Genomic DNA, 27,444 nt, shown 5'->3' on the forward strand with positions numbered 1-27,444 from the left:
ATACGCACTGTTACTGAAAGATCATACAAATGGAATTTTATATAAAAGGTCTTTGTTTCATTCTGAAAATAAGCTAGTGTAATTCTTGTTTTCTTTTACACATATTTGTTAAATTTTCTTTGGAAGGTGCAGTATGCACAACAAATTCATTCAGTGTATGAAACAAATAAGATTTAATTCTGCATTCATTATGTATTTAATTCATGGCTTGTTGCTGGGAAATGCTCACAGTCTTCTGGAAAATGATGTCCACGCTTGTATTGGGCCAGGATCTATGTTTAAACATAGTACTCAGCCCAATATGGACAGAGCTTTTATAGTTTATTATGTCACAGAAATTTCATTATAAAAGTTCATTCTTGGCATGTATATCATAGTATGTTGAGTATCTTTCCTTATATGGAATTACAGCAGGGATTAATTTAGTCCAGTATGTTTGTTTCAGCATATAATCACTGCCTATTTTTAAACCTATATTTTCTTTTCACTTTACAAAGACCACAAATGTTAAAAGTGTATGGTGTTTATCTGTATGTTTTTTTCACTAGATAATAAATGAAAATATCTTGCCAAAAAAGTTGTACATCTCTACAGCCACTAGAGGTCATTATAATAGGTTTCTGAACAATTCACAATCTGAATGTATGTCCACTTAGTTCCTTTCATAGGAATAGTAATCCAAATGCTATATGAAGGTTGGGGTGTGGATAGAATCATGACACATTCGACATTACAATAATATCTATCTATCTTCGAATTCCATCCTGTCATTATTTCTTAACTAACTGGCAAAAACATTCCACATGTTCCTTTCTTGTCTTTCTTTTAGAGCTTTGTGGGAGGCATCTGGTGTGATGGTGGAGAGGGTGGCAAGTAAACTGTTTTTACAAAAGTTACAGCCAAAGTCTGTCTCATCCCTCTTCCACCAAAAGTGTGTGTATACACATGTCACCCAAAGAATTTAAGGATTAAGTTGGAAAACAGAAAAAAAAAAAAAAACCTGACAGAAAGCAACAGGGGGAAAAAACCATACCCTTAATCCTTGCATAATATCGCTGAGTCATAAATTCAGTTCATAATTAGTTTTTACCCCAATCATAAATACTCTCTGCTCTGTGTAGTCCCTTTCTTGACTTTTATCCAAAAATACCTTGGTTACTAATTCTCTGTCGGATTTCTTGGCTTGAATAAAATTTATAGCATCCTCAGGACTTCAAAAAAATAAAAGTGTCCTTTTCATTCCAGCCTTGCTGAATTTAAAGGTACTGCTTGGTAACTAAGTATGTGCAGTTCATCTTAAGCCTGGGTCAAACCTTTTATGCCTATTCACATGGTTTGGCATAAAATCAGAGCAGATGTTCAAATGAGACATGTTAGAGTCCAAAAATCCTTGGATCAAGCTATTCAGGAACATATACCTAACACACAAGGTTTTATATATAGTCCATATAATTCTTAGCAGATACTGGATCAGAAGAAATTTTTGTGACTGTCTCCATTCTGTTGAGAAGTAGCTCTCTGTGACCTACTCCAAAATCTTACCAAGCATTGGGCTGGGTCCTCATGTACAATCAAAATTCACATAGTGCAAGACATGGGATTGTGCAAAGTTGGTGTAAAGTTCTTACTTTCTGTCCTGTTCCCGCTGCTGTTATGTGCACAGCTTCACTGCATTTTGTTAGATCAGCCATGGGTTGGAAGTATCTTACAGTCACAAGAAGCTGAAAACCTAGGTGTTCCAACCATGCACTTCTTCTCATCAACAGACATCAGGAATGTGTATGGCATGTGAGCTCCTACCTAAGGCATCTGTAATATGTCAATGCAAGATCTCCCTTACCTTGGAGCGATCTTCCCTAGGTTGGTTACACAGATTTGGCTTCCCACGTCTGCCAGCAGTGGTTCAAAGTGGCTACACTTGAGAATATGGCCCATTAATTTTTTATTTTACATTTTTAAAAACAAAATGAAATTATGTACAAAAGTACATTAAAAGACTTAGAAAAGTCAGGAGGCTGAAAGTCATGATTATTTCATTGACTGTGTTTCTGTGGTAGAACTGAACCAGTTTTAACATATTTGTATTTTAAAACCAGAAGCTGAGCAGAATAAGAGTTAAGTAAATTATGAACCTATATATCTTTTTCTTAGGGAAATGTTTATTATTAGCATGTGTTTGAAACATGTCTTATTTGTTGTTCATTAATATGGTACATGCTATTTTTAATTCATTCTGTTATCTTTACTCTAGGTGATTGACCTGGGCTCTGGAAAAGGCTACCTAAGCTCCTTTTTATCCATGCAATATAATCTAAAGGTTTATGGAATTGATTCCTCAAACACCAACACTTATGGAGCTAATGAAAGGAACAGGAAATTGAAGAAACATTGGAGAGCTTATCAAAGTCGGGCAAGAGCAAATGTCAGAGGCCAAGTGTTGGAAGAGCCAAAGGATAGGGCAGTGCAAGATGAAATGAAATGTAGAGCAAATATCAACGAAAAGCTTTTAAGTACTAACAACAGTCTTTTAAGTCAGGACCAGATGGCTAGCTCAGATTCAGTTCCTTTGGAAATTACTGGTGCTTTCACAGACTCTGCTATGTTGAATACCAGCAAACAAACTGAAACTCATTTGGTGGCTCAGACTCAGTCTGATGGGAACAAAATTTCTGAACATGCGTTTTCTCTTCTAAACATTCTACCTGCTGATGCTGTAGAAGCTGTTTCTTCATCTAAATATAACATGGAGCTCTGTGAAGAGGAAAAAGAGCAAAGAAAAATGGCTTCCATCAAGGCCAAAGCAAGCAAGTCAAATGACTCAAACATTTATTTGCCATTGACCTCATACATCACTGCAGAAACAGAACTCCGTGATATCGTTACAGATCTGGAGGTTATTTCACTTACTAGCATTGTTATTTTTGCAATACCAGTGTCTGATTCTCCATTGCTTTTGCACCTTGTGTACATATTTTCACCTGTGCAAAGTGATTGCAAAGTGGGTGTAGAATGCTGCCAACAGTGTGATTGGAGAATTCTGACTCAGTAACACTTCACACCCCCTTTGCATAACCATTTCTTACTGATACATTTTTTTTTCCTATTTCAGAAGATGTGCTGGACTACTTTTGGCTAGGTGAATTAAGCTCTACTGAGAGCTTATGAAGTGGCTGAAATTACTACTTAAAACAAAGTTAACAGCAACTGTGCAATGATATTCATCAACTATCCTGTAACTTAACTATTCTAGTTAGATATAACACATTTAATTACAAGGAGAGTAATTTATATTTACAAGTTATTCAGGAGAATATATTTTGCATTAAAAACAACTTTTGTGAAATTATTGTTATTTAGTAATTAAAATTTACGTAACCTGAAATTGAACTTTAGATATGAAATACTTTATATGGTACAGCACAATAACCCCTCTTAAGGAATTGCCAAATAATTTTATTTATAAGCATCATTTTTTGCAGTTTGGATTTTTGGACTTAAAGATAATGATAGTTTAATAATCGACTAAACAACCGAGAACTGATCTCAGTTTCCCTGTACCTTATGATATCATTTACACTGGTACAAAGTGAGCACAAAGAAAATGCTGCCAAGTAAGAATGATTGTGTTTTACATCCACTAGGTGCTCTCTTTGCCCTTATGTAAATTAACACAAAAGATGGAGATGAACAGAGAGCAGGCCCCTACTTTCGTTTTTAGAAGCAAAGTCATATTATGGTTGCTACAAATAGTAAACAGTACTGCCTGGAAGGATATGTGAGAAATTGTACCATTCAAAGGCTTTTTAAAACTTCATTACAAATGGTTAACACATTTGTTTTAAAACAATCAAGTGATTTTGCAATACAGGCAGTCCTTGACTTCATGACGTTCGAATTATGACGAATGGCACTTACAATGTTTATAAATTGTCATCCTGTTTCGACTTTACGACATCGGTTTAAACTTTACGATGCTCAATCCGACATTGTTCCTACGGGAAATTCAAGTTACAACATTTTTGACTTAAGACACAATTTTCAGGAACCAGTTGTGTCATAAGTCCGAGGAGTGCCTATATTCCTAAACACTGAGAATGTTTGGAGAAAAACTGAAGTGTTGATTGATTTATTTGGCAAAACTTTAAAATTAATTTGAATCGATTAAACAGTATCAAGGTTAGAATATATGTTTGTGTGTAACCCAGAGCTAATGCTGAATTAATGAATTCTGTTGGATAGATACACTGTATAAGTCAAGGGATCGGAATCTGCTTTTAGTTACACCAATAATGGGGTTTACAAAAGTGGACTTGAAGTAGATAGATCACAACAGTATAGCTCAGAACAAAATTTGGCTTTTGGACTGTTTTAACAGAATCTTCATATTTAATTTGGTTTTTAGGTCTCTTACATCTGGTGGCCATCTTCCACCACCTTTCTTTTGGGAGAATTTGTTCAACTTTTCCAGCCAGCAGGTTTAGTGCCGTTCTTACAGGGGCATGAATTTCCATCCCTTACTAGGCCCCATAGCCCTTCTAAGGCTCTTTCACATTACCATGAAGGGAGGAAGTACTGCAGAGTACTGACCTCACTATAGGGTCAGCTAAGAGAAGAGGATTGTACAGATGGCACTTAATTCTTACAAGGCTGAAAATTCCAGAGAGAGTTGGAATGGAGCAGAAGGATAGCCGGGAGAGAAGTGAGGGTGAAAGAGAGGAGAAAAGGGATGATGGACAGTATAGTGGAGGAAGGAAGGGGAGAAGTATCATGGTGGGAAGTGAGACAAAGGATAACTGGGATGGAGAAATAAAAGAAAGGGACAAAAGGAGAAAGAGTGAGGAAAAAATACAGGAAATGGAGAGAGAGAGAAGAGTATACTATCCATAACTAAGGCTCTGATCATGCTTCCATTGAAGTCATTGACAAAACTCCTGTTGACTTCAGGGACTCTGGCTTGGGCTCTTTAGAGAGGAGAGATACTATAGACACAGAGCAAACAAAACAGGTGCAGAAACAGCAGTCGCAAGCAGCACTTATTTTCAGTCACAGGTGGAAAGTACTGCCAATGTCTGCTGAGGCAATAAGAAGTAGCAGAAGTGTTGTGGGTACTTTCGGTCATGCAAGTTAAGGTAGAAAGGTTTGGTTAAAAAAAAAAAAAAAGGTCAAAAGAGAATGGCTGGTCATTTGGTGGTAGGTCTCTGCACTGCCACACAGGTGGCTCAAGTTCAGTTAATGGTCCTGGGCTTCTGCTTTCTCCTTGCCAAGGAAAGGAATGGATAATAAGGAAAAATTAGAGTAGCCTCAGAGTTCCAACAAAGATACAGAGAACACTTCCACCCCCTCGCATTTGTTTATAGGAAAGGTTCTCACACTTTGTTGGCACTGAAATGCTTTTGGTGTTCTTCAGTAAATTTCTAGAACAGGACACCGGGAGTCTCCATGAGTTTGTATATTTAAATCTCACAGCAAATTAACTATTTATAGCTTGTCTGTTTTTACTGTTCTTGTCTTTTCTTTAGTTGAAAAGAAATGTGTTTGTTGCTGTTTATTTTTAGGACTGTATAATGGTGGGACTACATACATGTGGGGATCTTGCTCCGAATACACTGCGAATCTTTACTGCTAAGCCTGAAATCAAGGCAGTTTGCAGTGTGGGCTGCTGCTACCATCTGTTGACAGAAGAGTTTGAAAACCAAAAAGGTACAGGAATGCTGCTAAACTCAGGTTGCCAGTCTGCAAGATGAGAATATAATTACCTTTTAACTAATAGCTACCTTGTGTCCAGTGGTGCAAGTAGAATTAATTTCTTACCGGTACGTTGCACCAGCTAAAGCGGGGGGGGGGGGGGGGGGGGGAGGGGAACACCTCTCCATGGGACCTCTCACGTGACCCAGCCTGGGGCCCCACGCTCTCCCTCTCCATGATCCTGGGAAGGGAGCGCTCCCAGTGGGTGGACACAGCACAGCTGCTGTTTGGGCTGCCAAGAGAAGAGGAGGGCTTGCTCCTGGAACAATAGCCAGCTAACAGTCACACCTGCTTTGGGAATTGCCAGCAGAAGAGTTTCAAACCAGCTCCCTCTGACAGCAGAGAATATTTTTTTCCAGACACGCTGGCAACTGAGCCCCACTCCAGCAGCATCTTTGGAACGTCTGTACCGCCCCCAGCCCTTCCATGCAGCTGCATCTCCTAAGTCCTGTCCGGGGTCTGTACTGCAGCCCTGCCAGAGGACAGGGCTGGGGGCGAGGGGACAAGGCTGGGCCCTGGGACGGTACAGCCGTGCCGGAGGAGCTGCCGGCATGGGGTTCTGCTCCTTTCGCCGCTGCGGTTCAGGGCTCTCCTGGGAACTGCAGTGGTGAAAGGAGCAGAACGTGGGACCATTGGGCGGCTCCACGCTGGCAGCTCCTCTGGCGCGGCTGTATTGCCCCAGCCCCTCCCTTGTCCTCTGGCAGGGTTGCTGTACAGACCTTGTACAGGAGATGCAGGTACGCAGCTGCGTGGAAGGGCTGGTGGTGGTAGGCCCCATGTTCTGCTGCTCCTGTGTCTTTCCAGTACACCGTACCGGCTATAAATATTTTACTGGTATGGCATACTGGACTGTACCACCCTACTTGCACCACTTGTGTCTATTCTTTTTCAGTGGTTTATTTAGAACTGTTTTTAATTACGTTCTGTGAGACATTCACTCCTGGATGCCTTGTAGCTTTCCTGTTATGCCAGCATTTCCAATATTCTTCCTGAAATTAGGCACATGAATGCAGAAGGTTTTTATGTGGTTAAAAATACAGCTGTTTTTATTCCATTACTTCACTCATAAAATGTGGATTCTTTTGGTCAATATGTTTTTATCCTTTTAAAATATTTTGTGCCAGATTTTGCTTTGGGCTGTGTGCACACAACTTCCATTTACTTTGGGTTGTGCATGCATAACGAAGAGTAGAATTTGGCCCTCTGAATTTAAGTAATTGCTTTAAAAAGTGCCCATCAGAGTGTAGCACTCTGGGCCATTGCCAGGATAGTTTGTAAAACAGTACATGTATAACAGATTTTCCTGGAGTACAAAGCTGAAAGTTGTCTGAGGATATCTTCACACCAAATTAAAAGCTTTCCTTCAAGCATTAGTATTTTCATTTCTGGAAAAAGGTTGATATCTTTAGTTGTATAGCCTTCAAAGAAGAAAAAGCTGAGGATTGTAATTGCACAAGTTTTATCAGTGTATATTGTAGTATGTGAAACTGATGGACTGTTGTCACAAAAAATTCTGGTTATTTTTAATGTCTGCCATTCAACTCTTGTAGTGGTATAATCATTGTTACTGTCAAAAATACAACAGTGAATTACAAACTGAAGTGAATTTAAAAATTCAACAAAGCACAGCAAATAACATGGTGCTGGATAATAGGAACAAATAAATATATAGGCCTCTAAAACTGATATTGGTAACAATTTAGCCAGAGTGTTAGATTAATGTATGTGAGAATTTTGTGATGAATAAAAAAGGGTATTTGCCTCAGTAAGCGAATAATTGTTGGATTTTGCATTTAAATGAGGAAGCTGGAAAGCTTTGGAGTGCAGCTTTGTTATATAACATACATGCTTTCTGTGAAAGTGAGAAAGGAGATGAATTCCTCTTTTCCCAGTCCAGTAATCTGTGACAAAAACTACAGTAGCTGCCCTTCTGTACTTCACCCTAGCGTCTCCTACTACATCTAAAAATGATAAATGCTAACTGGATCAGCAGTGAAGTAGTTAATGCTAACACTTAACATTCAAGCTTGATGACAATTTAACACCATGTTAAAATAAGATGAATGGGGTAGTTTACATCTCTCTCAGCTATTGTTGCAGGTTCTCTGCAGACTCAGGCATACATCAGTTCCTCCATTTACACCCACAAGGGCTAGAGTTACTTTTGTAATGAAAGTTTAGATTCCTGAGTGTGATTATGCAGCAATTAAAAAGGAATCTATGATGCATCAATGTAAATTCCTTCCTAATCTTATTCTACATGAGGTCCTGCTTACAGGAAATAAAAGAACAAAAAAGGGAAGTGAAACCAGGAAAGGAAAGACAATATTACAAAATATTCCATATTTTTAGATATATACTAAATAGAAATAATAAACAATGCACAGCAATTTTTACTCTAGTAATTAGGCTTGGCCCTCAGGCTAGTAGGCATCAGGTGAATTTTACAAGCCCTGATATCAAGTTTTTCTTCCCCAAATGTTAATTACCTATTGCAAAGAGGGCAAAACATGCTGACCTTTTTGTAGGTATACTTCTTTTTCCAGAGCAGCCCTTAAAGCCTTAAGAAACTAAGGGCTTGTCTACATTACCTGCTGGATCGACAAGGGCAGCGATTGATCCAGCGGGGGTCAATTTATCTGGTGTAGTCTAGACGCAATAAATCGACCACCATGCGCTCTCCCATTGACTCCGGTACTCCACCAGGGCGAGAGGGGCAGGCGGAGTCGACGGGAGAGTGTCCGCCGTTGACTTACCGCAGTGAAGACACCGCGGTAAGTAGGTCTAAGTACTTTGATTTCAGTTACATTATTCATGTAGCTGAAGTTGCATAACTTACATTGATCCCTCCCCCCCAGTGTAGACCAGGCTTAATACTACACTGCCATCACTGCTACCAAAATAACAAGTGTGATATTTATTGTAAGTTGAAACATTAAGTTATGCAGGTGCACAGTGATAGGAGATGTTGCTCTTTTGCAGCTTTTTTTTTTTTCAGTTGTAGAAATGAAGTCAGATTGTATATTAGAATTTCTAGTTTAATTTCTTGCAGCTTGAAGGATGTAAATTACTCTAATGAAGAGCTCCTTAGGAAAAGAAAAAGGAAAACACACTATTTTTCTTTTCCTGGGAGACCACACTGAAACTATTCCAGGCATGCTCAGGAAATTAGCAAATTTAAAATTTTACTGCAGAAATATTTACTACAGCATGTAAAACTATGGTTTCCACAAAAAAGTAAGGTTGTCCCTTTCTCTTGCATAGTGGAGGGGCTACGATCAGTTGCAGTCGTTGCTCTCAGGGGAATGCAGAGCCTCCCCGGGGGCTCATGCACTCCTAGGAAAGTAAATTGTCTCAAAGGGAGTGGGGAGGAAATGGGATCATGGGTCTTCCTTACCCCTGCTATGGACTGGCCTCTGGAACTGGCCAGGTGTGCCAAGGCGATGTAGACTGCACCTGCAAGAGGCCATTACCCTTCTGCACCAGGGCTAAAGCGTAATCCCTGCCACAGCTCTCCCTGGGCCAATGCAGTTTGGCACTGCCTCTCAAGCAGACCAAATTATAATTTAAATAATTTGTCCAAAAGCTTTTTTTCTAAAGGGGAATGACAGTCCATTAACAAGATTTAAAAAAAAAGAAAAATTAAATCCAGGGTATATCACATTGCCTCAGTGGGTCACAGCTGAGAATACAGATTCCAGACAAACTGCTGAGGGCAGCCTCACTGCAAACTGGTGGTTATTGTATCATTAGATGTACCAAGCCAGTAACAAAAGTAAACTTTTGTCTCACCATATTGGTTAAAAAGTCAAAAATTCAGTCTCCTTAGGCATTCCAACCCTTATGTCACCACCTAGACACTAGATTTTATGATGAGTGGTTATTGAAAACTAGGGCTGTCAAACAATTAAAAAAATTAATCGCAATTAATCATATAAAATACCATTTAAATATTTTTGGATGTTTTCTACATTTTCAAATATATTCATTTCAATTACAACACAGAATACAATGTATACAGTGCTCACTTTATTTATTTTTATTACAAGCATTTGCACTGTAAAATACAAAAGAAATAGTACTGTATATACTCAATCATAAGCTGGTTTGTTTATAAGCCAACACCCCCTAGATGGATAAGTAAAAATGGCAAATTTTTATGACCCATTCATAAGCCAACTCTATAATTCAGGGATCAGCAAACCTTGACTCCTGGGCCATCAGGATAAGCCACTGGTGGGCCGAGATGGTTTGTTTACCTCAAGCGTCCACAGCACAGAAGTAAACCTATACCTGCCTCTGGAAATTTCCATTACTTGCATCTGAAGAAGTGAGGTTCTTACCCACGAAAGCTTATGCTCCCAATACTTCTGTTAGTCTTAAAGGTGCCACAGGACCCTTTGTTGCTTTTTACAGATTCAGACTAACACGGCTACCCCTCTGATACTAAGTAAACAAAGTGTCTCGGCCTGCCAGCTGCTTACCCTGACGGGCCGGGACAGCAACTGGTGGGGAAATTTTTTTGGGGAGGGAAGCTGGGGGTCAGGGGAGTAACCCCTGTGACCACCCCCCGCATGACCCTAGCCCGGGACCCCCACACTCTCCCCATCCCATCCCTTCCCACCTTAGCTGGGGAGGGCCAGGGGAGGATGTCTCTGGCCTAGCCGGAGCTGCTCCGGCAGGCTGGGCGGCGCGGCTGCAGCCTGCTCTGGCGGGCCAGGCTAGGCAGTGTGGCCCCAGAGTGCATCAGTGGGCCAGGCAGCGTGGCTGCAGCGTGCTCCAGCAGGCCAGGCCGGGCGGCGCAGCTGCAGAGTGCTCCAGCGGGCCAGGCAGCACAGCATGTAGATTTTTTTTTTTTTTTGTTACATAACTACTCTCACAAACAAAACAATATAAAACTTCAGAGCCTACAAGTCCACTCAGTCCTACTTCTTGTTCAGCCAATCACTAAGACAAACACGTTTGTTTACATTTACAGGAGATAATGCTATCCTCTTCTTATTTACAATGTCACCAGAAGGTGAGAACAGGCATTTACATGACACTTTTGTAGCCGGCATTGCAAGGTATTTACGTGCCAGAAATGCTAAACATTCATATACCCCTTTATGCTTCGGCCACCATTCCAGAGGACTTGCTTCCATGCTGATGACGCTTGTTAAAAAAATAATGTGTTAATTAAATTTGTGACTGAACTCCTTGGGGGAGAATTGTATGTCCTCTGCTCTGTTTTACCTGCATTCTGCTATATATTTCATGTTATAGCAGTCTTGGATGAAGACCCAGCACATGTTGTTCATTTTAAGAACACTTTCACAGCAGATTTGACAAAACGCAAAGAAGGTACCAATGTGAAATTTCTAAGGATAGATACAGCACTCGACCCAAGGCTTAAGAATCTGAAGTGCCTTCCAAAATCTGAGAGGGACAAGGTGCGGCGCATACTTTCAGATGTCTTAAGAGCAACACGCTGATGAGGAAACTACAGAACCCGAACCACCAAAAAACAAAATCAAACTTGTGATGGTGGCATCTGATTCAAATGATGAAAATGAACATGCATCAGTCCGCTTTGCTTTGGATCTTTATCAAGCAGAACCCGTCATCAGCATGGAGGCATGTCTTCTGGAATGGTGGTTGAAGCATGAAGGGACATATGAATCTTCAGCGCATCTGGCACATAAATATCTTGCGATGCCGGCTACAACAGTGCCATGCGAATGCCTGTTCTCACTTACAGGTGACACTGGAAACATGACATGGGCAGTATTTATCTCCTGCAAATTGTAACCAAACTTGTTTGTCTGAGCAATTGGCTGATGTAGGACTGAGTGGACTTGTAGGTTTCAAAGTTTTACATTGTTTTATTTTTCAATGCAGTTATTTTTTGTACATAATTCTACATTTGTAAGTTCAGCTTTCATGATAAAGAGAGATTGCACTGCAGTACTCGTATTAGGTGAATTGAAATATACCATATATACTCATTCATAAGCTGATTTATTTTTTTAGTAAAAAAGGGACGCATCAGAGAAGGGGGTCGGCTTATGAACGGATATAGAGAGGGAGAGGTGGGACACAGCCCCTCATCCCCCCCAACAGAGGGGGCAAGGAGAGGCAGCACAACCAGCAGAGCCAGAAGGGAAGAGGAGGGGCCAAAGTCTCTCCCCTTCTGGCCACGCTGCTCTCCCCCCTGCCTCCAAAGCAGCTGCAGTTCCGGGGCTGGCAGGCTGTGGCCTGATAGGTGTTGGTTGAAATAGATGTGCTAGCCCTCACAAAAGATGCTGTGGGTGACAGTTGTCCAGACTGAGAGGCTTGTGTAGCTCTTGGCACTTGTTTTCTATCTAATACCAAAAGTTGTCTAATACCAAAAATACATTATTGTCCCCTCACATCATATTGATTGTGCTGTGGATAGAAAGAGGATTTCTCCTTCTGGTGATGCAACATGCAGTGTTTAGTGGGCCTGGGTAGTGGATTCATCAGGATGTGTAACTATGCGGTGATTACTGAGCCACCATGATTTTTGCAAGTTCTTTTTCCCCCATGTGGGGGGTGCTGATGACAAGCAGTAATTGCATATATTTTTCATAAATTGGAAGATTAGTAACTGTGTTGTCATACCTTTACAAGGTTTTATTTACCCCTTTCCCAATGTTTGATTGAGGATTTAGGAGTGGGTGGGGTTAAAGTATATGGCACAATTGGACATGGTCTTGTGTCCTGTGATCAGTATATGTATGGACTATTCTTCTGTCCCTCATAGGTGTGCTTGATCCTCCTGCAAAAAGGTTTGGGCAAGAATTATGGGAAAGGAACTACAGCTCCAGTTATTCTGGGAAGAGTTTTTGGGATCATAGGAATGTGAGAGCCTTCACTGTGATTTACTAGGGAAGGTATTGAATAATCTTGAGCTCTTGTTCAGTTAACACCCCTCTGTGAATCTTGCTGGTGTTATCAGAAGAAGCACCAACTAGTATGGGTCAGTTAATAAGGAATATTTTGACAACTCTTGAAATAATCTTACTCTGGCTTCCTCATTTAAGTAGAATTGGTCATTTATACAGAGATTTCTCTTCGGATAAATGTACTTCGTGATTAGAATAATTGATTCCCTTGGGGTTTTCCTTCCCTGTTACAGAGTCTGTGCTCTAGATTCACCCGATCACACAGTAGTTGCTGGCAAAATGTATTGTTTTAATATTTTTAGATACTGCTTCTGTTTCCAAAATTAAATTTGGAATGTGATTGAGTCAGTTACTCTCAGAATATTCAGTAACTACTCTTTAGTAGGATTTTTATTATTTATAAGTCATTATGGCAATTTATCAGGAAAATTTCTGTTTTCTATTGGTCATTAGGCTGAAATAACCTCCCTGGATCAGTTTTGGATCTGAGGCTTTTGGGGAGCCTTCCTAGCCCTCACTCCCATGTGTCTTGAAGTAAATGGGCCAGACAATGGGAACTTGATTATGACCTAAGAGAGGTGAATAAAAGAAGGAAAATGTGAATTAAATATAATTGTAATGGACTCCCCTTTGACTTCTCTTTCCCTACCTGTCAAAAATATAAACTTTACTGGTTGGTCACAAAGAGAGTTGGAGTTCTCAAATACAGTGTCCATTATTGTGAGAGCAAACGCACCAAAACTGCCATCGCTAAAGAGACAAGGTGGATGAGGTAATATCTATTTTTGGACCAACTTCAGTTGGTGAGAGATAAGCTTTTGAGCCAGACAGAGCTCTTCTTCAGGTCTTGGAAAGGAATTCCCAGCATCACAGCAAAATGCAAGGTTATTTAGCATGAGTAGTTAGTACATATTGTAAGGGACCATTATCTACCTGGTCTCTCTAATATCCTGGGACCGACACGGCTACAACTACACTGTATATTGCTAAAGAGACAATTATTCATAATTATTTCATAGTTTGATTGCAAAGAGCTTGTCCTAAAATGCTCACTACCAGGTGTAGTATTATGAGTAGTCCCATTGATTTGAATGGGACTTAAAGCCTCTGTTGACAATAGTGTGACTACCAGGGCCGGCTCCAGGCACCAGCCAAGCAAGCTGGTGCTTGGGGCGGCAACTTGTAGGAGGCGGCATTCCGCCCAATCCTAGGGTGGTGCGGCCGCTTTTTGTTGTTGTTGTTGTTCTGCTCCGGCTGCCCTGTAGAGGGCAGTGGCGTGGAGGACGGGCACACCCTGCAGCAAGCCCGGCAGGGCAGCCCGCGTCCTTCCCTCCCAGCCGACCGGAGTGGTGTGGAGCCCTCCCGTCAGGGGGCACGGCGGGAGGGGCAGTGTGGTAGTGCCCCGCTGAAGCCCTGGCCGCCCCCCTTCTCTCTCTCCCCCCCGCTCCTTCCCCTTCCCCCTGCTAGCCGGGGCACAGCACAGGGAGTCCCCCTGCACCCTGGCTCCGGCCGCACCGCAGCGTTTTTTTTGTTTTTTTTTTTTGCTTTGCCGTTCTGGTCGCACGGGGTTTTTTTTTTAGTTTGTTTTTTGTTTGCTTGGGGCGGCCAAAAAGCCAGAGCCGGCCCTGGTGACTAGTAAGTAAAAACGGTCCTGATAGTACGGGTTTGCAAGATGAGGCAATTTGTCTATAGTAGTTTAGTAACAAAGGGATGTATGCCAGACTGATGAATTTTAAAGGCTTACTAGAAGTTTTGAAGAGTACTTTTTCATAATTTTGAGAGGTGTTAGAAAAGAGTAAATAAAGCCTCAGCACAGATCACATATAATTATGGGCATAGTCCATGGCTGAGTGATTACACATTTACTGATTATGTATGCAACAAACTTTTTCTGCAAAAGAACGAGAGCCTTGAGACTCTTAATCCAGGTAAATATAAACTTTGGCTCCACTTGTTAACATCTAACTTTTAAAAGCTTGTAAACATAATTAAAGGAAATGAAAAGGATGCTAAAGAAGGCACACTTTATTTTAAGATTTTCAATACATTTGTGTAATTTAAATAAAAAGGGTGTTAAATAAATTGAATGCAGGGAACAAAAAAGATCCCAGTACTGAGTGCCACTTTAGATGAACACACTACACACACATTATGGCTACTTACTATTGCATTCTGTTGAAATGTAGAAGGATTAATCATTGCTGTAGAAGTATTATAGGACAGGGGCCTTTTATTTTGCTTGGCTGCCTTTTAAACATTGCAAATATCTGCTTGCATTTTGAAAAATATTACATGGTCACTGTCTTAAAACAACCATCATTGAGACCATGGCAACACATGAAAACTATTCCAAGCAAAAGATCAAAGAGCCTGATTTTCTTACCAGACCATCTCTAGATATTGCTGCACAGGGCACATTTGCAATATTTCATGGAATTTGTGAGAAACCTAATACATGACTGTAAAGAAAATACAGATATTTTTAATCAAAATCTATCTGAAATATTTTGGAATATTTAAAAATCATTATCTTGTTAAATTTCACAGACAATATTGTGACTCTCCAACAATCCCCCATGAAGTGACCAGTGTAAAATAAAATATTTTTTTATTTTATTCTTTCATGAATGAACACAACAAAAAGGATTTGAAATCTTGGATTTAATCTGTATTTGTAAATCTTTCTGTCAAGCATGGAAGGGAGCATATCTGGTGAAAACCAGTGTTTCCATAATAAATGATGACTTAGAGGGTGCCTCTGTTGAATATTGGAAATGATTAAGAAGATGCCAACAGTTTAAATCATTGGGGTGGGGGGAATCAATTTTCATATAAACTTTTTTCAGTAAAAGGATACATATAGTTTATGAGATTTTTTAAGATGAACACACTACAGACTCAAAGAACCTGTTTGAACTTTAAAATCTGTTCCGAGGGAGAATGACCGTTTAAGTGGTTCCTCCCTTCTTTGCAGAGCCTTAGAACTAGGATTTGGCCTGTTGCCAGATGCCATGAAAGTTAGGCAAAACCAGGTCTGGTTATTTGTCTTTCAGTAGTTTCTAGAATGTACCAGGCATCCTGTATGCACAAACAGGCAGACACACAAAGACAGACTGTCCCAAACATCTTTCAACCTAAGAATGAAGTAAGATATTTTCTGTTGAAACCACTTCAGTGAAGAAGAAAAAAAAAAAGATTAAATGAAAGGCTGATTCTTTGTTTATGAAACAATTGCAGTTTAGTGTTGTGTAGCCATTTTAAATACGGTAACTGTTTTTACATTTACTTAAAATTGTTCTGAGAGTTCATTTTCCTAGCCTGGGAAAAAGCATGTACGTGAAGAAGTACTTTGCATGACGAAATCTTGCGCACAGTTTTGCATTAATATCTTCTCATATGATAGACTATACAATTTTAAAAGCATGGTAGTACATTGTTTTTAGTTTAGGACCAACAGCACACAAAGTTCTGGTATCCCTTTATAATATGCAATATCTAGGATTTCAGGGCTACAGAAAATAAATATTTACTTTTTGGTTTTGATCCAAGTTTAACTCTATTTGATACAGGTTTGCTGTAATTTCATTTAATATTAGTGAAAATTATTTAAATGGATGAAAAAGATGGAGCAACCTTAATTTCACTATTTCTATTGTTGCAGATACTCAGCTGGTGTAAATCATTGTAGCATCATTGGCTTTAATCTTAAACTTGGAACTATCTCATACTCCAGACTGTTCAGCTTTAAACATTCATGATAATACTGCTACACTAATTTTCTTTAAAGTTGGCTTGTTTGTAGATTTCCCTCATACTTAAAAATTAAACCGCACCTAAAGACTTTGTGATGCACTATATCTTACTGGATGTAAGACTGGTTAAGAAATTCCAGTTTGGGTTCTATGTATGTTTGTACATATCATCACCGGACAATTACACAACTGCCTAATACCATTCCTGGGGACCTCTTCAAGAGGAAAGACTTGAGTCAGTTGAACACAGCTCCATCTGCTTCACCCAGGAGTCACAGATATGTAAACAAAGCAACTTCTGAATAGTTTCAAAGGCAATTGATTGCTCTAAAAGAATTACCTTGGATATCTTGGCTTGGTTTATTACAGAAAAGAGATTTTTGACCAACAAGACTAGCATAGTTCCAATGACATAACTAAATAAAGCGGTCATGTAAAGTATTTGTCATGTCAGCATTGTAGGTAAAATTTTCACAAGTTCCCAAATGACTTAGAAGCCTAAGTTTCATTTTCTCTTGAGAGCCTAAGTCTCATTGGAAGTCAATGGGGCTTAGACTTTTCAGTGCCTAGAGATCACAGTGGGGCTGTTAAGTCACTTGGGCACATTTGAAATTTTTGCTCCTTATCTTGCCTGTCTGCGTTTCCAATGTAGTATGCAATTCACCCCCGTATCTAGGTATCAGATGCATAAACAAGACTCACACCAATGCTGCCAAAATAGGTCCTCCACAAAGTTTTTGCTGCTTTCAGGGCATTTGAGATAATGGCAGATCTGTCTTTCCACAACCTTCTCAATAGTCTTCCCAACACACAGTGTTAGGGGCAGGGCAGTAATTGGCAAGACCTTCAATGTGAAGAGTTGATTTCTTGTGTTATTTGAAAGATTGTGGTACTTTTCCCTAGGGTTACCATACGTCCTCTTTTTCCCGGACATGTCCGGCTTTTCGGCACTCAAACCCCCGTCCGGGGGGAATTGCCAAAAAGCCGAACATGTCCGGGAAAATGGCGGCTCTGCTCCTCCCCTGACTCTTCGGCTCTGTTTAAGAGCCGAGCTGCCCGAGCGCTATGGGCTTCAGGCAGCCCCCTTGCCTCCGGACCCCAGCCACCAGCCGGGCACTTCCCCGCCCGGGCTCTGGCGGCGCAGGGTCCGGAGGTATGGGGGCTGCCCAAAGCCCGTAGTGGCTCTGCTCCTCCCCTGACTCTTCGGCTCTGTTTAAGAGCCGGGCATGGGGGCTGCCCGAAGCCGGTAGCGCTCGGGCAGCCCGGCTCTTAAACAGAGCCGGGCTGCCCGAGCGCTACCGGCTTCGGGCAGCCCCCATGCCTCCGGACCCTGCGCCGCCGGAGCCTGGGAGGGGAAGTGCCCGGCTGGGGGCGCAGGGTGTGGAGGCAAGGGGGCTGCCCGAAGCCCAAGCGCTACCGGCTTCACGGTTTGCCGGGCAGCCTCCAGACCCTGCGCCCCCAGCTGGGCGCTTCCCCTCCCGGGCTCCAGCTGCGCTGGGCAGCCCTTTCCCCGTGGCTGGGAGTGGGAGGGAGGAGGGGGCGGAATTAGGGCGGGGAAGGGGCGGAGTTGGGGCGGGGCTGGGGTGGGGAAGTGGGCGGGGCCAGGGCCCGTGGAGGGTCCTCTTTTTTTATTTAATAGATATGGTAACCCTATTTTTCTTTCCAAAGAGCTGAGTTGACAATCTGCATCAATAATGGACTATGTATCCCCTAATAGATTTCACCAACCTAAAGCTCCCCAAACACTTCTAGAACATCAGAGAGTGACAATGACCAAAATGCTACTAGAGAAGATGGTGCATTTGTGCCTACTCTGACATGGATCTGCTATCATAAAAGCGGTCAATCTTGTGTAAATCTGGTTAATGTCATCAGCAAAGGAGATATAACTGACAAAATACAACATGACCTTTCTCCTCTCCTCATTTAGTCTTGCCTTTCTCTCCCCCCACAACCAATTCTCTCCTCTTTAGCCTCAAAAGTTTCTCATCAGCTCTTCTCCACCTACCCCAGTGACCCCATCCCATCCCAACTCCTGATCTCCCTCTCATCCACTCTGACCCCTCCCGTACTCTTATCGTTAACCTCTTACTGTCCTCTGGCTTTCTCCCCCCCTCCCGCCAATACAAGCATGCTCTAGGCTCTCCCTTTTTTAAAAAATCTCATCCTTGACCCCTCTTGCCTCTTCAATTACTGCCCCTTCTTCCTTTCAGCTGTAAACTCATTTAATGTAGTGTTTACAATTGCTGTCTGTAGTTCCTCTCCAATTCCATCGTATACCATCTTCAAATTCAACTATTATCTGTATGCTGATGATTCACATATATACCTCTCTACTCCAGACCTGTCTCCTTCTGTAGAAACTAAAATCTTGGCCTGTCTCTCTGACATTTCCTGGTCGATGTCTAGCCATAAGCTCAAGATCAACATAACTAAACAGAGCTCTTAATCTACCAAGCCCTCTTTCCTATCTCCTTTCTGTGGACAACACCAGTATCCTACTTGTCACTCAGACCTGGAACCTAGGTGTCATCTTCACCTCTAAATAAAAAACAGGTCCTCACATCCAGGCTACGTGTAAATCTTGACATTTCTTTTTGCATAACCTCTATAAGATACAACCTTTCCTATCCATCCATGCAGCTAAAATCCTTGTCTAGTCTTTCAACTCATGTCTCAATTACGACAATATCCTTTTCTCTGGCCTTGACAAATGCAAATCCATTCAGAATGCTGCTACAAAGCTCATTTTCCCAGCCCGACACTTTGACCATGACACCCTTTTTTGTATCCCTCTACAAGCGACTTATCTTCACTTTCAAGGGCTGTTATAATGTATACCCACCTTACCAATTATTTCTCATTTAGTATCTAGAGGTATACTCCAATGCCAGCCTCCATTGCCCACTTAGTCAATTTTCAAACATATACCTTCATGCTTTCTCCCATGCTGCTCCGGATGCTCGGGAAGGCTTGCCATAAACATCCACAGCTACCTCATTATCCTCCTCCAAATCCCTCCTCAAAACTCTCCTTTGCTATACCTCCTATAAAAAATGTGACAACAGTTAGGCTGCTGGTGTGCTGAGACCACATCCTTTTGTGCTGACCTATATTGTCTCATTGTTTCCTTGTACTCCCTCCCCCCCCCATCTGTCTGTCTATATCCATCTGTTTTCTCTTGTCTTATAGCTAGATTGTAAGCTCTTTGGAGAAGGGATCATCATTCTGTGTTTGTATTGTGCCAAGCAAACACATCGTCCATGATTGGAGTTCCTAGACACTGTAGTGATACACATAATAATAAATCACATTGAGATACATTAGACTAAAATTCTATGTTAAGGTAGTCTGGATTCACAGGGCTTTATACTACCTGAAACAGATAATTTCATTGCATCCAAAACTTCCTTTATCTCCTTCACAGGTACAATAAAGTATTTCTACCATTCTTTATTTTGCCTCAGTCAGATTCAAGTTTTTTTTGTATACTTGTGCACCAGTCTCTTTTCATGCTTCATCGGTAACAAGTCATTTGTATATCAAGATGACCTGTAAGTATACTCAAAGGGTAGGGACATTTAGTGAAGGATGTACACAAAGCCTACAGAGAAACTATGCTACAGCAACCAAATTTCAAACAAATAATGTATAGGTCAGCATTCTCACACATCTACAAGAGTTAGAAAAGATTTCAGATCATACTCAAAGAAAAATGTAGACCTGTGCAGATCATTACCAAAGAAAAATACTGAAGGACCAAAAAGGTTACAGACTTAGATATGTACAGAAATAAAAACGAATCACTATCTATCATGCCCCATTCTTCTACACCAGTTCAGCTAATAACCTAAGAACCTTATCTGTTCACAACCCTGTGTTCTCTGCTAAGCACATCTAGCAATGTCAGACAAACAGTTTGTGCTCTCCTGAAAGAACCTCAAAAGAATTCTTTAACAATCCATTCTCTGGAATGAAACAGATATTGGAAGAGTTATAACTGTTCAGTCTGAGAATGCTGACTGAAAATCAAGTAAACAATTAGATTCTAAATTAGAAGTCAAAATATTCAGAAGAAACAAAAATTACACAGCACAGAAGAAAAACACTCAACATATATATTAAAATAACAGCTGGTTTTGAGGTTAGTTGTAGTGAAATATATCATATAGGGGACGAGAAGGTTACCGAGATCATTATTTTATAATCAAGGTCATTTTTCTGTCTTGAGAGTAGTATTTTACACAATATTGTTCAGGCAAAGTGTCACTATATCTTTTTATTACACTAAGTGTTTGTAAATCCTCCCTGGACCTGCCTAAGAAACAGAATATGTGCACTCTGATAGCCGTTGGGTTTATCAAAAGCACAGTGTATATGATTTTTGAACTAATGCCTGTTTTTCTAGTATTAGTAAAGAATTATAACATGAAACTTTGTGGAAACCTTAAATATTATAAAAATGATTAATTGCACATGCTCAATATAGATTTTTTTACAGTAGGTCAGTGTTAATGTACTATATTTTGGAAATAAGAAAAATGTTTAATCAAATTATTGTCTTCCAGTTTTTAAAACAGATTTTAGTTGTCTGAACATGTTTTAAATTCATTTTTTCTCCCTATTATTTTACATTCTTATTATCTCAAACCAGCCAAATAAATAGGTTGTCATATTTGACCAGGGAAAAACAAACAAAATATTTGTAGCTTTCATATTAACACCAAATCTAAAAAAATTTCTCCTATTTGTTTCTGAAGATCTATTTTACCATTATAGAGATGGGAAATTTGCCAACTAATAATAGCAAAATTGATGAGAAACTGGAGATAATATATACATCTAATATTATTTATGAGAAAAAAGTGTTTTTATAAATATGGTCATTCATTACACTGAACACTACTTGTGTTGTACCTCTTTCCCCTATCTTTCATATGTTTGTCTGTTTTAGTGTATGTTTTTCAGGCAGGGACCATACATTCTTTATTTGTATAGCACCCAGCCAATTGTGAGCGCTCCCAGAAACTTATTACCCCACACCTCCAACCCGACACCCCCAGAAAAAAGGTAATTGTCTTTTTCAGTAGGAATTCTGACACAATAAAAACAGCAGGATCTGTTCTAGTGTACAGGAGTCACTTCTGAACTTGAAATTCATCCATCTCTGGGTTGGAAGCACCTTTGTTAACAGCAACACAGCTGCACTATGTAAGTGTTTAGGAAGTAAGTGAAGAAGAATCCTAGATCCAGCTGAAAGTGCAGAGCTTGTCTTTACAGACAAGACAAATGGCTTGTTACAGAATTTGAATTACAAGCCAAGATAATGTGACAGTGCTCTTTTGTTAAAATTAAGGAGAAATAGTTGAGTTAAATGGTATTCTGCCTGTTGGATGACTGTATATTCAAATGATTGATTGTAAATGTTTTCTTCAAATCATAGTATTCCAGATTAAAAAAAAAATATTGTTATTGAAATTAAATGTTTTACATAAGTTACTTTACATTTTAACCAATTGTAGAGATTTAGCAAAAAAATATCATTGTTATAATGGAGCTAGTCTACAGCTGAAGCACAGGACTGTTACCTATAAACCTTCAGTGACTGAGGCTTGATAGATATATCAACAGATATCTTAGAAAAATAGATTCTGACTCCCATTCCAGTGCCCTAACCAACTAAACATGCTACCTCACCAGCAAGCATTGCATCAGTCAACAAGCATTCTTAAATCTCTATTTATCATGCAATATTACTGGAGAAGAAATTTGATTTGTGTCTCGCCTACGCTACACTGTAGAAATGGATGATCTTACTACACTGCATATTCTAGTTCCCCAGGTGCAGAGGTGAACAGAGACAACACTCACTCATTGCTTTAATCTTCAAACCAAGCAGTGTAATAAATCAAAGTCATCAACCAATGAACAAATATGGGAAGTGTTACCAAAAGGAAAAGGGATTAAATATTTGTAATAAGAAAGATTAATAAGGTGAGAACTCAAATATTTGCTAAAATTATATACAAAAATTTCTTTTAGAGCTGTGACTTAATCTTAGGGAATTATTGCTAGTCAGATTTTACCTAATACCAACACTTCCTAATCCTGGTGCATACTGTTAAAACTCCAACTGTACTCTTTCTTAACATTAACTAGAAACACCTACAACTATTACTTCTGACATAGCCACACTATACTGAGTATTAAAAAAGCCTCCCTCATACGAAGATGTATTAAATGCTAATTTATTTACAAATGTCTTGAATGCAAAAACATTCACTAGTAAAGACAGCATTGTATTCTGAAACCTGAAATTGCAAATCAAGCAGTAAAAAGTAAAGAGAGAATGGGCAGGGACAAACAATTCAGTAGCTTCAACAAGAGTCAATGACACAAAGATTTTCCCTGCTTAAAAAAAAAAGAGAGAGAAAGAGAAAAAGCTGGACACCAACTACATATTGGTGCCAAATCCCCATTCTCATAAAGAATGGACAGAGTACGTTTCTTAACTGCAAAATAAATTGGAAATAAAGAATACAAAAACAGAAACTGTCATAAAAATATATAAAAGTTTGAGTATGCTACACAATATTTTATATGACCTCATTACCCAGTGTAATAAAATGTTTTTGAAAAATATTTTTAATTTATAAAGTGATTTTCTTCTCAAAATATTTACATATGTTAATGAGTTAAACCTCACAGCACATCATGCTGTCCATGGGGAAAAGTTGTAACTTGCCTAAAGTCACACATAAAGCCTGTGGCAGAGATAAGATTAGAACCAAAACCTCATAACTCTGAAGACCAGATTTCTATACCCCCTGCTCTCCCCCACATCCCTGCCCCAGCTGTCATTGACCTCTGTATGACCCTGGGCAGGTCACTTCATCTTTCATTGACTTTGTTTCCCCTCCCACCTCTTTTCTGTGTTGTATATTTGGATTGTAAACTCCTGAGTCAGGGACTATATTTCATAATGTGTTTGTACAGAGCCTAGGGCAACAGGGTTCCAATATTAATTGGGGCCTGTAGACCTTACTGTAACATCTATATAATAAAAACTGATGATTTTGTGTTAGCACACCTTCACTTAGCGCTTTCTTTAGTGTTTTTATCTCATTGTATATCTATATCTATATATTTCTATTAAGACATCATGTATTACTGATACCGAGTTTTAGGGGCAAAATTCATTTTGTATATGGAAAACATTTTAATCAGAAATATCAAAAAGAATCTAAGTAGCAAGAACAAGACAGAAGGAAAGAGAAAAAAGAATGAGGGAGGGGAAAGGGAAACAAAAGAATACTATGTACAATTGTCATATGACTCATGCTGCTGTTGTTTCGGTAGGGTATTTTAATCATATACTTCTAGGAATGCTCACCATATTTCTTCAAAGAAAGCAAAGCTCAAGTTACACAGAAAGAAACACTCTCAAGACTTTAAATCATGCAGTTTGTTACATGATAGAAATGAAATTGGTCGATTGCCGTACACTTTTGCTGTTTTTCTTACAACTTTAAAAATTAAAATAGGAATCAGGGAATAGATTTGTTTATTTTTACCCCATCTGTTATGGCTGGTTTTATCTCAACCACTAATATATCATGAACCACCCAAGCTTGAAAATGATTTTTATGGTGGTTACCTCCCAGGTATTGGTCTTTGTAATTAAATAGCTGATGAGCAGATCTTAGTGCCAGCTTTGTGGATTCAGCTGTGTACAAGCGTTAGGTGCTATATCATGTTACTCTTCAGTATGTGACTTTGGCCAGAATCCCAAAGCCATCCCTGCCAATAAGTATGTGATTAATACGGAGCTTTTTCAACGTGCTTGGCAGTCCTTGTACAATTACCTCACACTGACAGCTGTATCTGATCTTCAGTCAGTTGTGTGTTTTCTGCAGGCTTTCAACGTATTTTATTTTTGCCTTGGGGTATTTTATAGCTGGCCTGAAGTGGTTAGAAATGGAGTCTTAAAATATTCTTGCTGCTGTTGCTTCTTCTTTTCTTTTTTTGCTTTTATTTGAACTTTATTATTTTTGTGGCCAAAGAAAGGGATCGTAAACGCTCATGTACATTGGATTTGTGTAGTAGAAAAATGCAATTGAAGTGTAAACAAAATTAATAAATAATTGATCTCAAGGTTCTGTACACTTTGAATGTGAGGAAACAAAAACATCCTTTTCAAGGAATCCTTTGAAAGATATCTCCCTGCCTTTCCAACCCACCATTCATCTAAAATAAAATAATATATAAACAATGGTAGAGAGCTCTGTCTTGCAAGATGACTCCAACTCTAAGTCAGTCTTCACTGACTTTTGACAAAAACAAAACAATACCTAATTATCTTTGTGTAGGACTTTCTGTTTTAATATCCAGACCCAGCATATAGTTTGGTCAACAAGGTCAATAGCAATTTTCTTTGTCAATATGTGCTGCACATTTGTGATAATTAATATTTACTTATATAGCAGCACAGGTCCATGTGGTGATTTTGATCAGAATTTCATACCATAACTTAATGTATTATTTCACTGTGACTTTTTAGTTATATAAATAAGGCCAGAGGTTTAGATAGACTCCATGTGTGTTAATGTGGATGGTGGAGGAGACACTGGCTAATAATTAGAGTTCTATTTGGATTCTTGTTGTTTAAAGGGACATTGTTAACTCAAAAAAATCAGATTCTATCTGAAAACCATATACCCAACATTGTTACAAATAACCACTAAGGTGCTAGAAACTCAGCTGATGTCAATTTGTATAGTTCTTCTTCAAGTGCTTACTCGTGTCGATTCTATTGTAGATGTGCGCCTGCCCACGTGTGTGGCCGTCATAGACTTTTGCCTTACTGGTACCTGTAGGGCTAGCTGTGGCGCCCTCTGGAGTGCCGCGCTCATGGCACAGTATATCAGGCGCTGCTGGCCCTGCACCTTCAGTTCCTTCTTACCGCCCATGGTGGTCATGAGCTTCGCAAGTGGTCAGCGGTTTATCGTCTAGTTTAGCCCTGTGCTTTTCCTACCTGTAAATAGTCTTAATCATTGTTAGATAGTTGTTAAGTACCGGTTAAGTGTTTAGATAGTGTCCCAGCAGGGACTTTGTCCCCAGTGGGGCATGCCCCACTTTCCACAAAGAGAGCACAACATACGTCTCAGGGCCCTCCTGATCATAGAATCATAGAATATCAGGGTTGGAAGGGACCTCAGGAGGTCATCCAGTCCAACCCCCTGCTCAAAGCAGGACCAATCCCCAACTAAATCAATGAAGGCTGCCTGGCACCCAGCTTCAGAGGCAGCACGGCACAAACCAGAACCCAGCACTTCAGCTTCGGTGCGTAGCGCATCTCCAGCACTGGGGTCCTCCCAGCACTGATCCCCATCACTGGTGCCAAAGAAAAAGGCTTAAGAAGATGGCACTGGCCAATCCTGACAAAGAGGCTCTGGGCAAAGGACCCTGCTTGGTCTTCATGCCCACTCCGGACCCGCTTAAGGGCTCAGCCGTGGGAAGTTTCTCCCCCCTGTAAAGACGCACCACCAACTCCAGGGAGTGGTAAAGGGCGTAGGTCGATCGTGCGTCTGACCCCCTCCGAGGGCCCGGCACCAGGAGAACTGAAAGCGCCTCCTCTGCATCCAATACCGCATTTGGCAAAGGAATCAGCTATGGCTCCCCATGAGGACAAGGCCTTGCACAAGATAGGTGAGCGCCAACAGTCTCTGGAGCCAAGCTAGAGCCTTAGGTCGCCATGTTCTTGGTCTGCATGCCGACCCAAGTCTCTGGCCTGTTGTTATGATCTGTCAGCACCGTGTTCCCGATCCTGAAGCTCGCCTAGGTGTCATTGATCTCCCCAGGTCCAGTCTTCATCCCACTGTCAGTTACTGTCACCAAGACTCCACAGCCCCACCCCGGTAGCCAGAGGGGGATGACTTCTTGGGCCAGGAGGCACAATTCAGCCCCTCGCCCAGACAACGTGATTGGGCTCAAGAGGGCGCGTCAGCGGCATCAGCACCGGCTTGGCAGCAGAGCCAGTGGCTTACCCAATGGCCATATTGGGATGCATGAGGAATTCCTGACATGCCGGTAACCCACTGCCACGAGTCCTCGGTCACTGCATCAGACAGATCACAGGTGGCGCCCCCATTACCTGCAGCACTGGCCTTGGTGCAGAACATCCTAGCGACCGTCTTGGGTGAGGAGCCGGTACCTATCCCAAGGCCGCCCTCCCTGGCAGGTGAGGACACCTCCAGACCTCCCTCGGTCGTCCAAACATCCTACACCTCCCTGGATGAGGCAGTGGAAGGGCCTTCTAGGGCTAGCACACTAGACAATTTCCGTGAGCATCAGGCACTGTTTTGCACAGTGGCAGCAAATTTGGGCCTCCAGGCCAAGGAGATGGAGGAACAGACAAACACATTACACTGGTCTACAATTTTTGAGAAGTCGTCTGCTTCAGAGATAAAATGTGCTATTTATTATGTATTTTGATGTGCTGAATTCAAATATGACAATTAAAACAACTGATTGGATACTGTTTCTAAGATATTTACGTTTTTACTTTTATGTCTATGTATATTGTGTAGATAGTAGAGTTTTAATCATAAATTGTAAACCTAGGTCTTTTCATGTGTTTATGGTTGCTTTACATGATAATATTTCACCTGTCCTGTTTATGTAACACTTTAAAAACCAGCAAAAGGGTTATATAAATAAAATTTATTATGAAACAAAAGGCAAAAAACTATTATGTACATAGTTTAGTCCTATTCAGTGTCTACTCGGCGCTTCTTGGCTTGTCTCTTGTATTCATTAAATGGAGCATCTCTTGTCACTGTCCAGCAATAGTCTGCAAGCATTGATGGGCTCCATTTGCCCCGATAGCGTTTCTCCATTGTTGCAATGTCCTGGTGAAATCGCTTGCCGTGCTCGTCGCTCACTGCTCCGCAGTTCAGTGGAAAAAAATCTAGATGAGAGTGCAAAAAATTTATCTTTAGTGACATGTTGCAAACAAGGCTTTTGTATGCCTTGAGGAG

The 27,444-nt window shown here is 40.5% G+C and overlaps 1 protein-coding gene across 1 annotated transcript in view; it reads left to right on the plus strand.

The window, feature by feature from the left end:
• The window catches only part of METTL25 (methyltransferase like 25), a 98,379-nt gene that overhangs the window by 30,490 nt on the left and 40,445 nt on the right, over window positions 1-27,444 (plus strand). The window contains exons 4-5 of the mRNA XM_054027431.1: window positions 2,252-2,893; window positions 5,556-5,700. Of these exons, the coding sequence (XP_053883406.1) occupies window positions 2,252-2,893; window positions 5,556-5,700 (787 nt within the window). The remainder of the gene's footprint in view (window positions 1-2,251; window positions 2,894-5,555; window positions 5,701-27,444) is intronic.

The sequence above is a fragment of the Malaclemys terrapin genome, chromosome 1 (genome assembly GCF_027887155.1).
Source record: "Malaclemys terrapin pileata isolate rMalTer1 chromosome 1, rMalTer1.hap1, whole genome shotgun sequence".
Classification (NCBI taxonomy): Eukaryota; Metazoa; Chordata; order Testudines; family Emydidae; genus Malaclemys; species Malaclemys terrapin.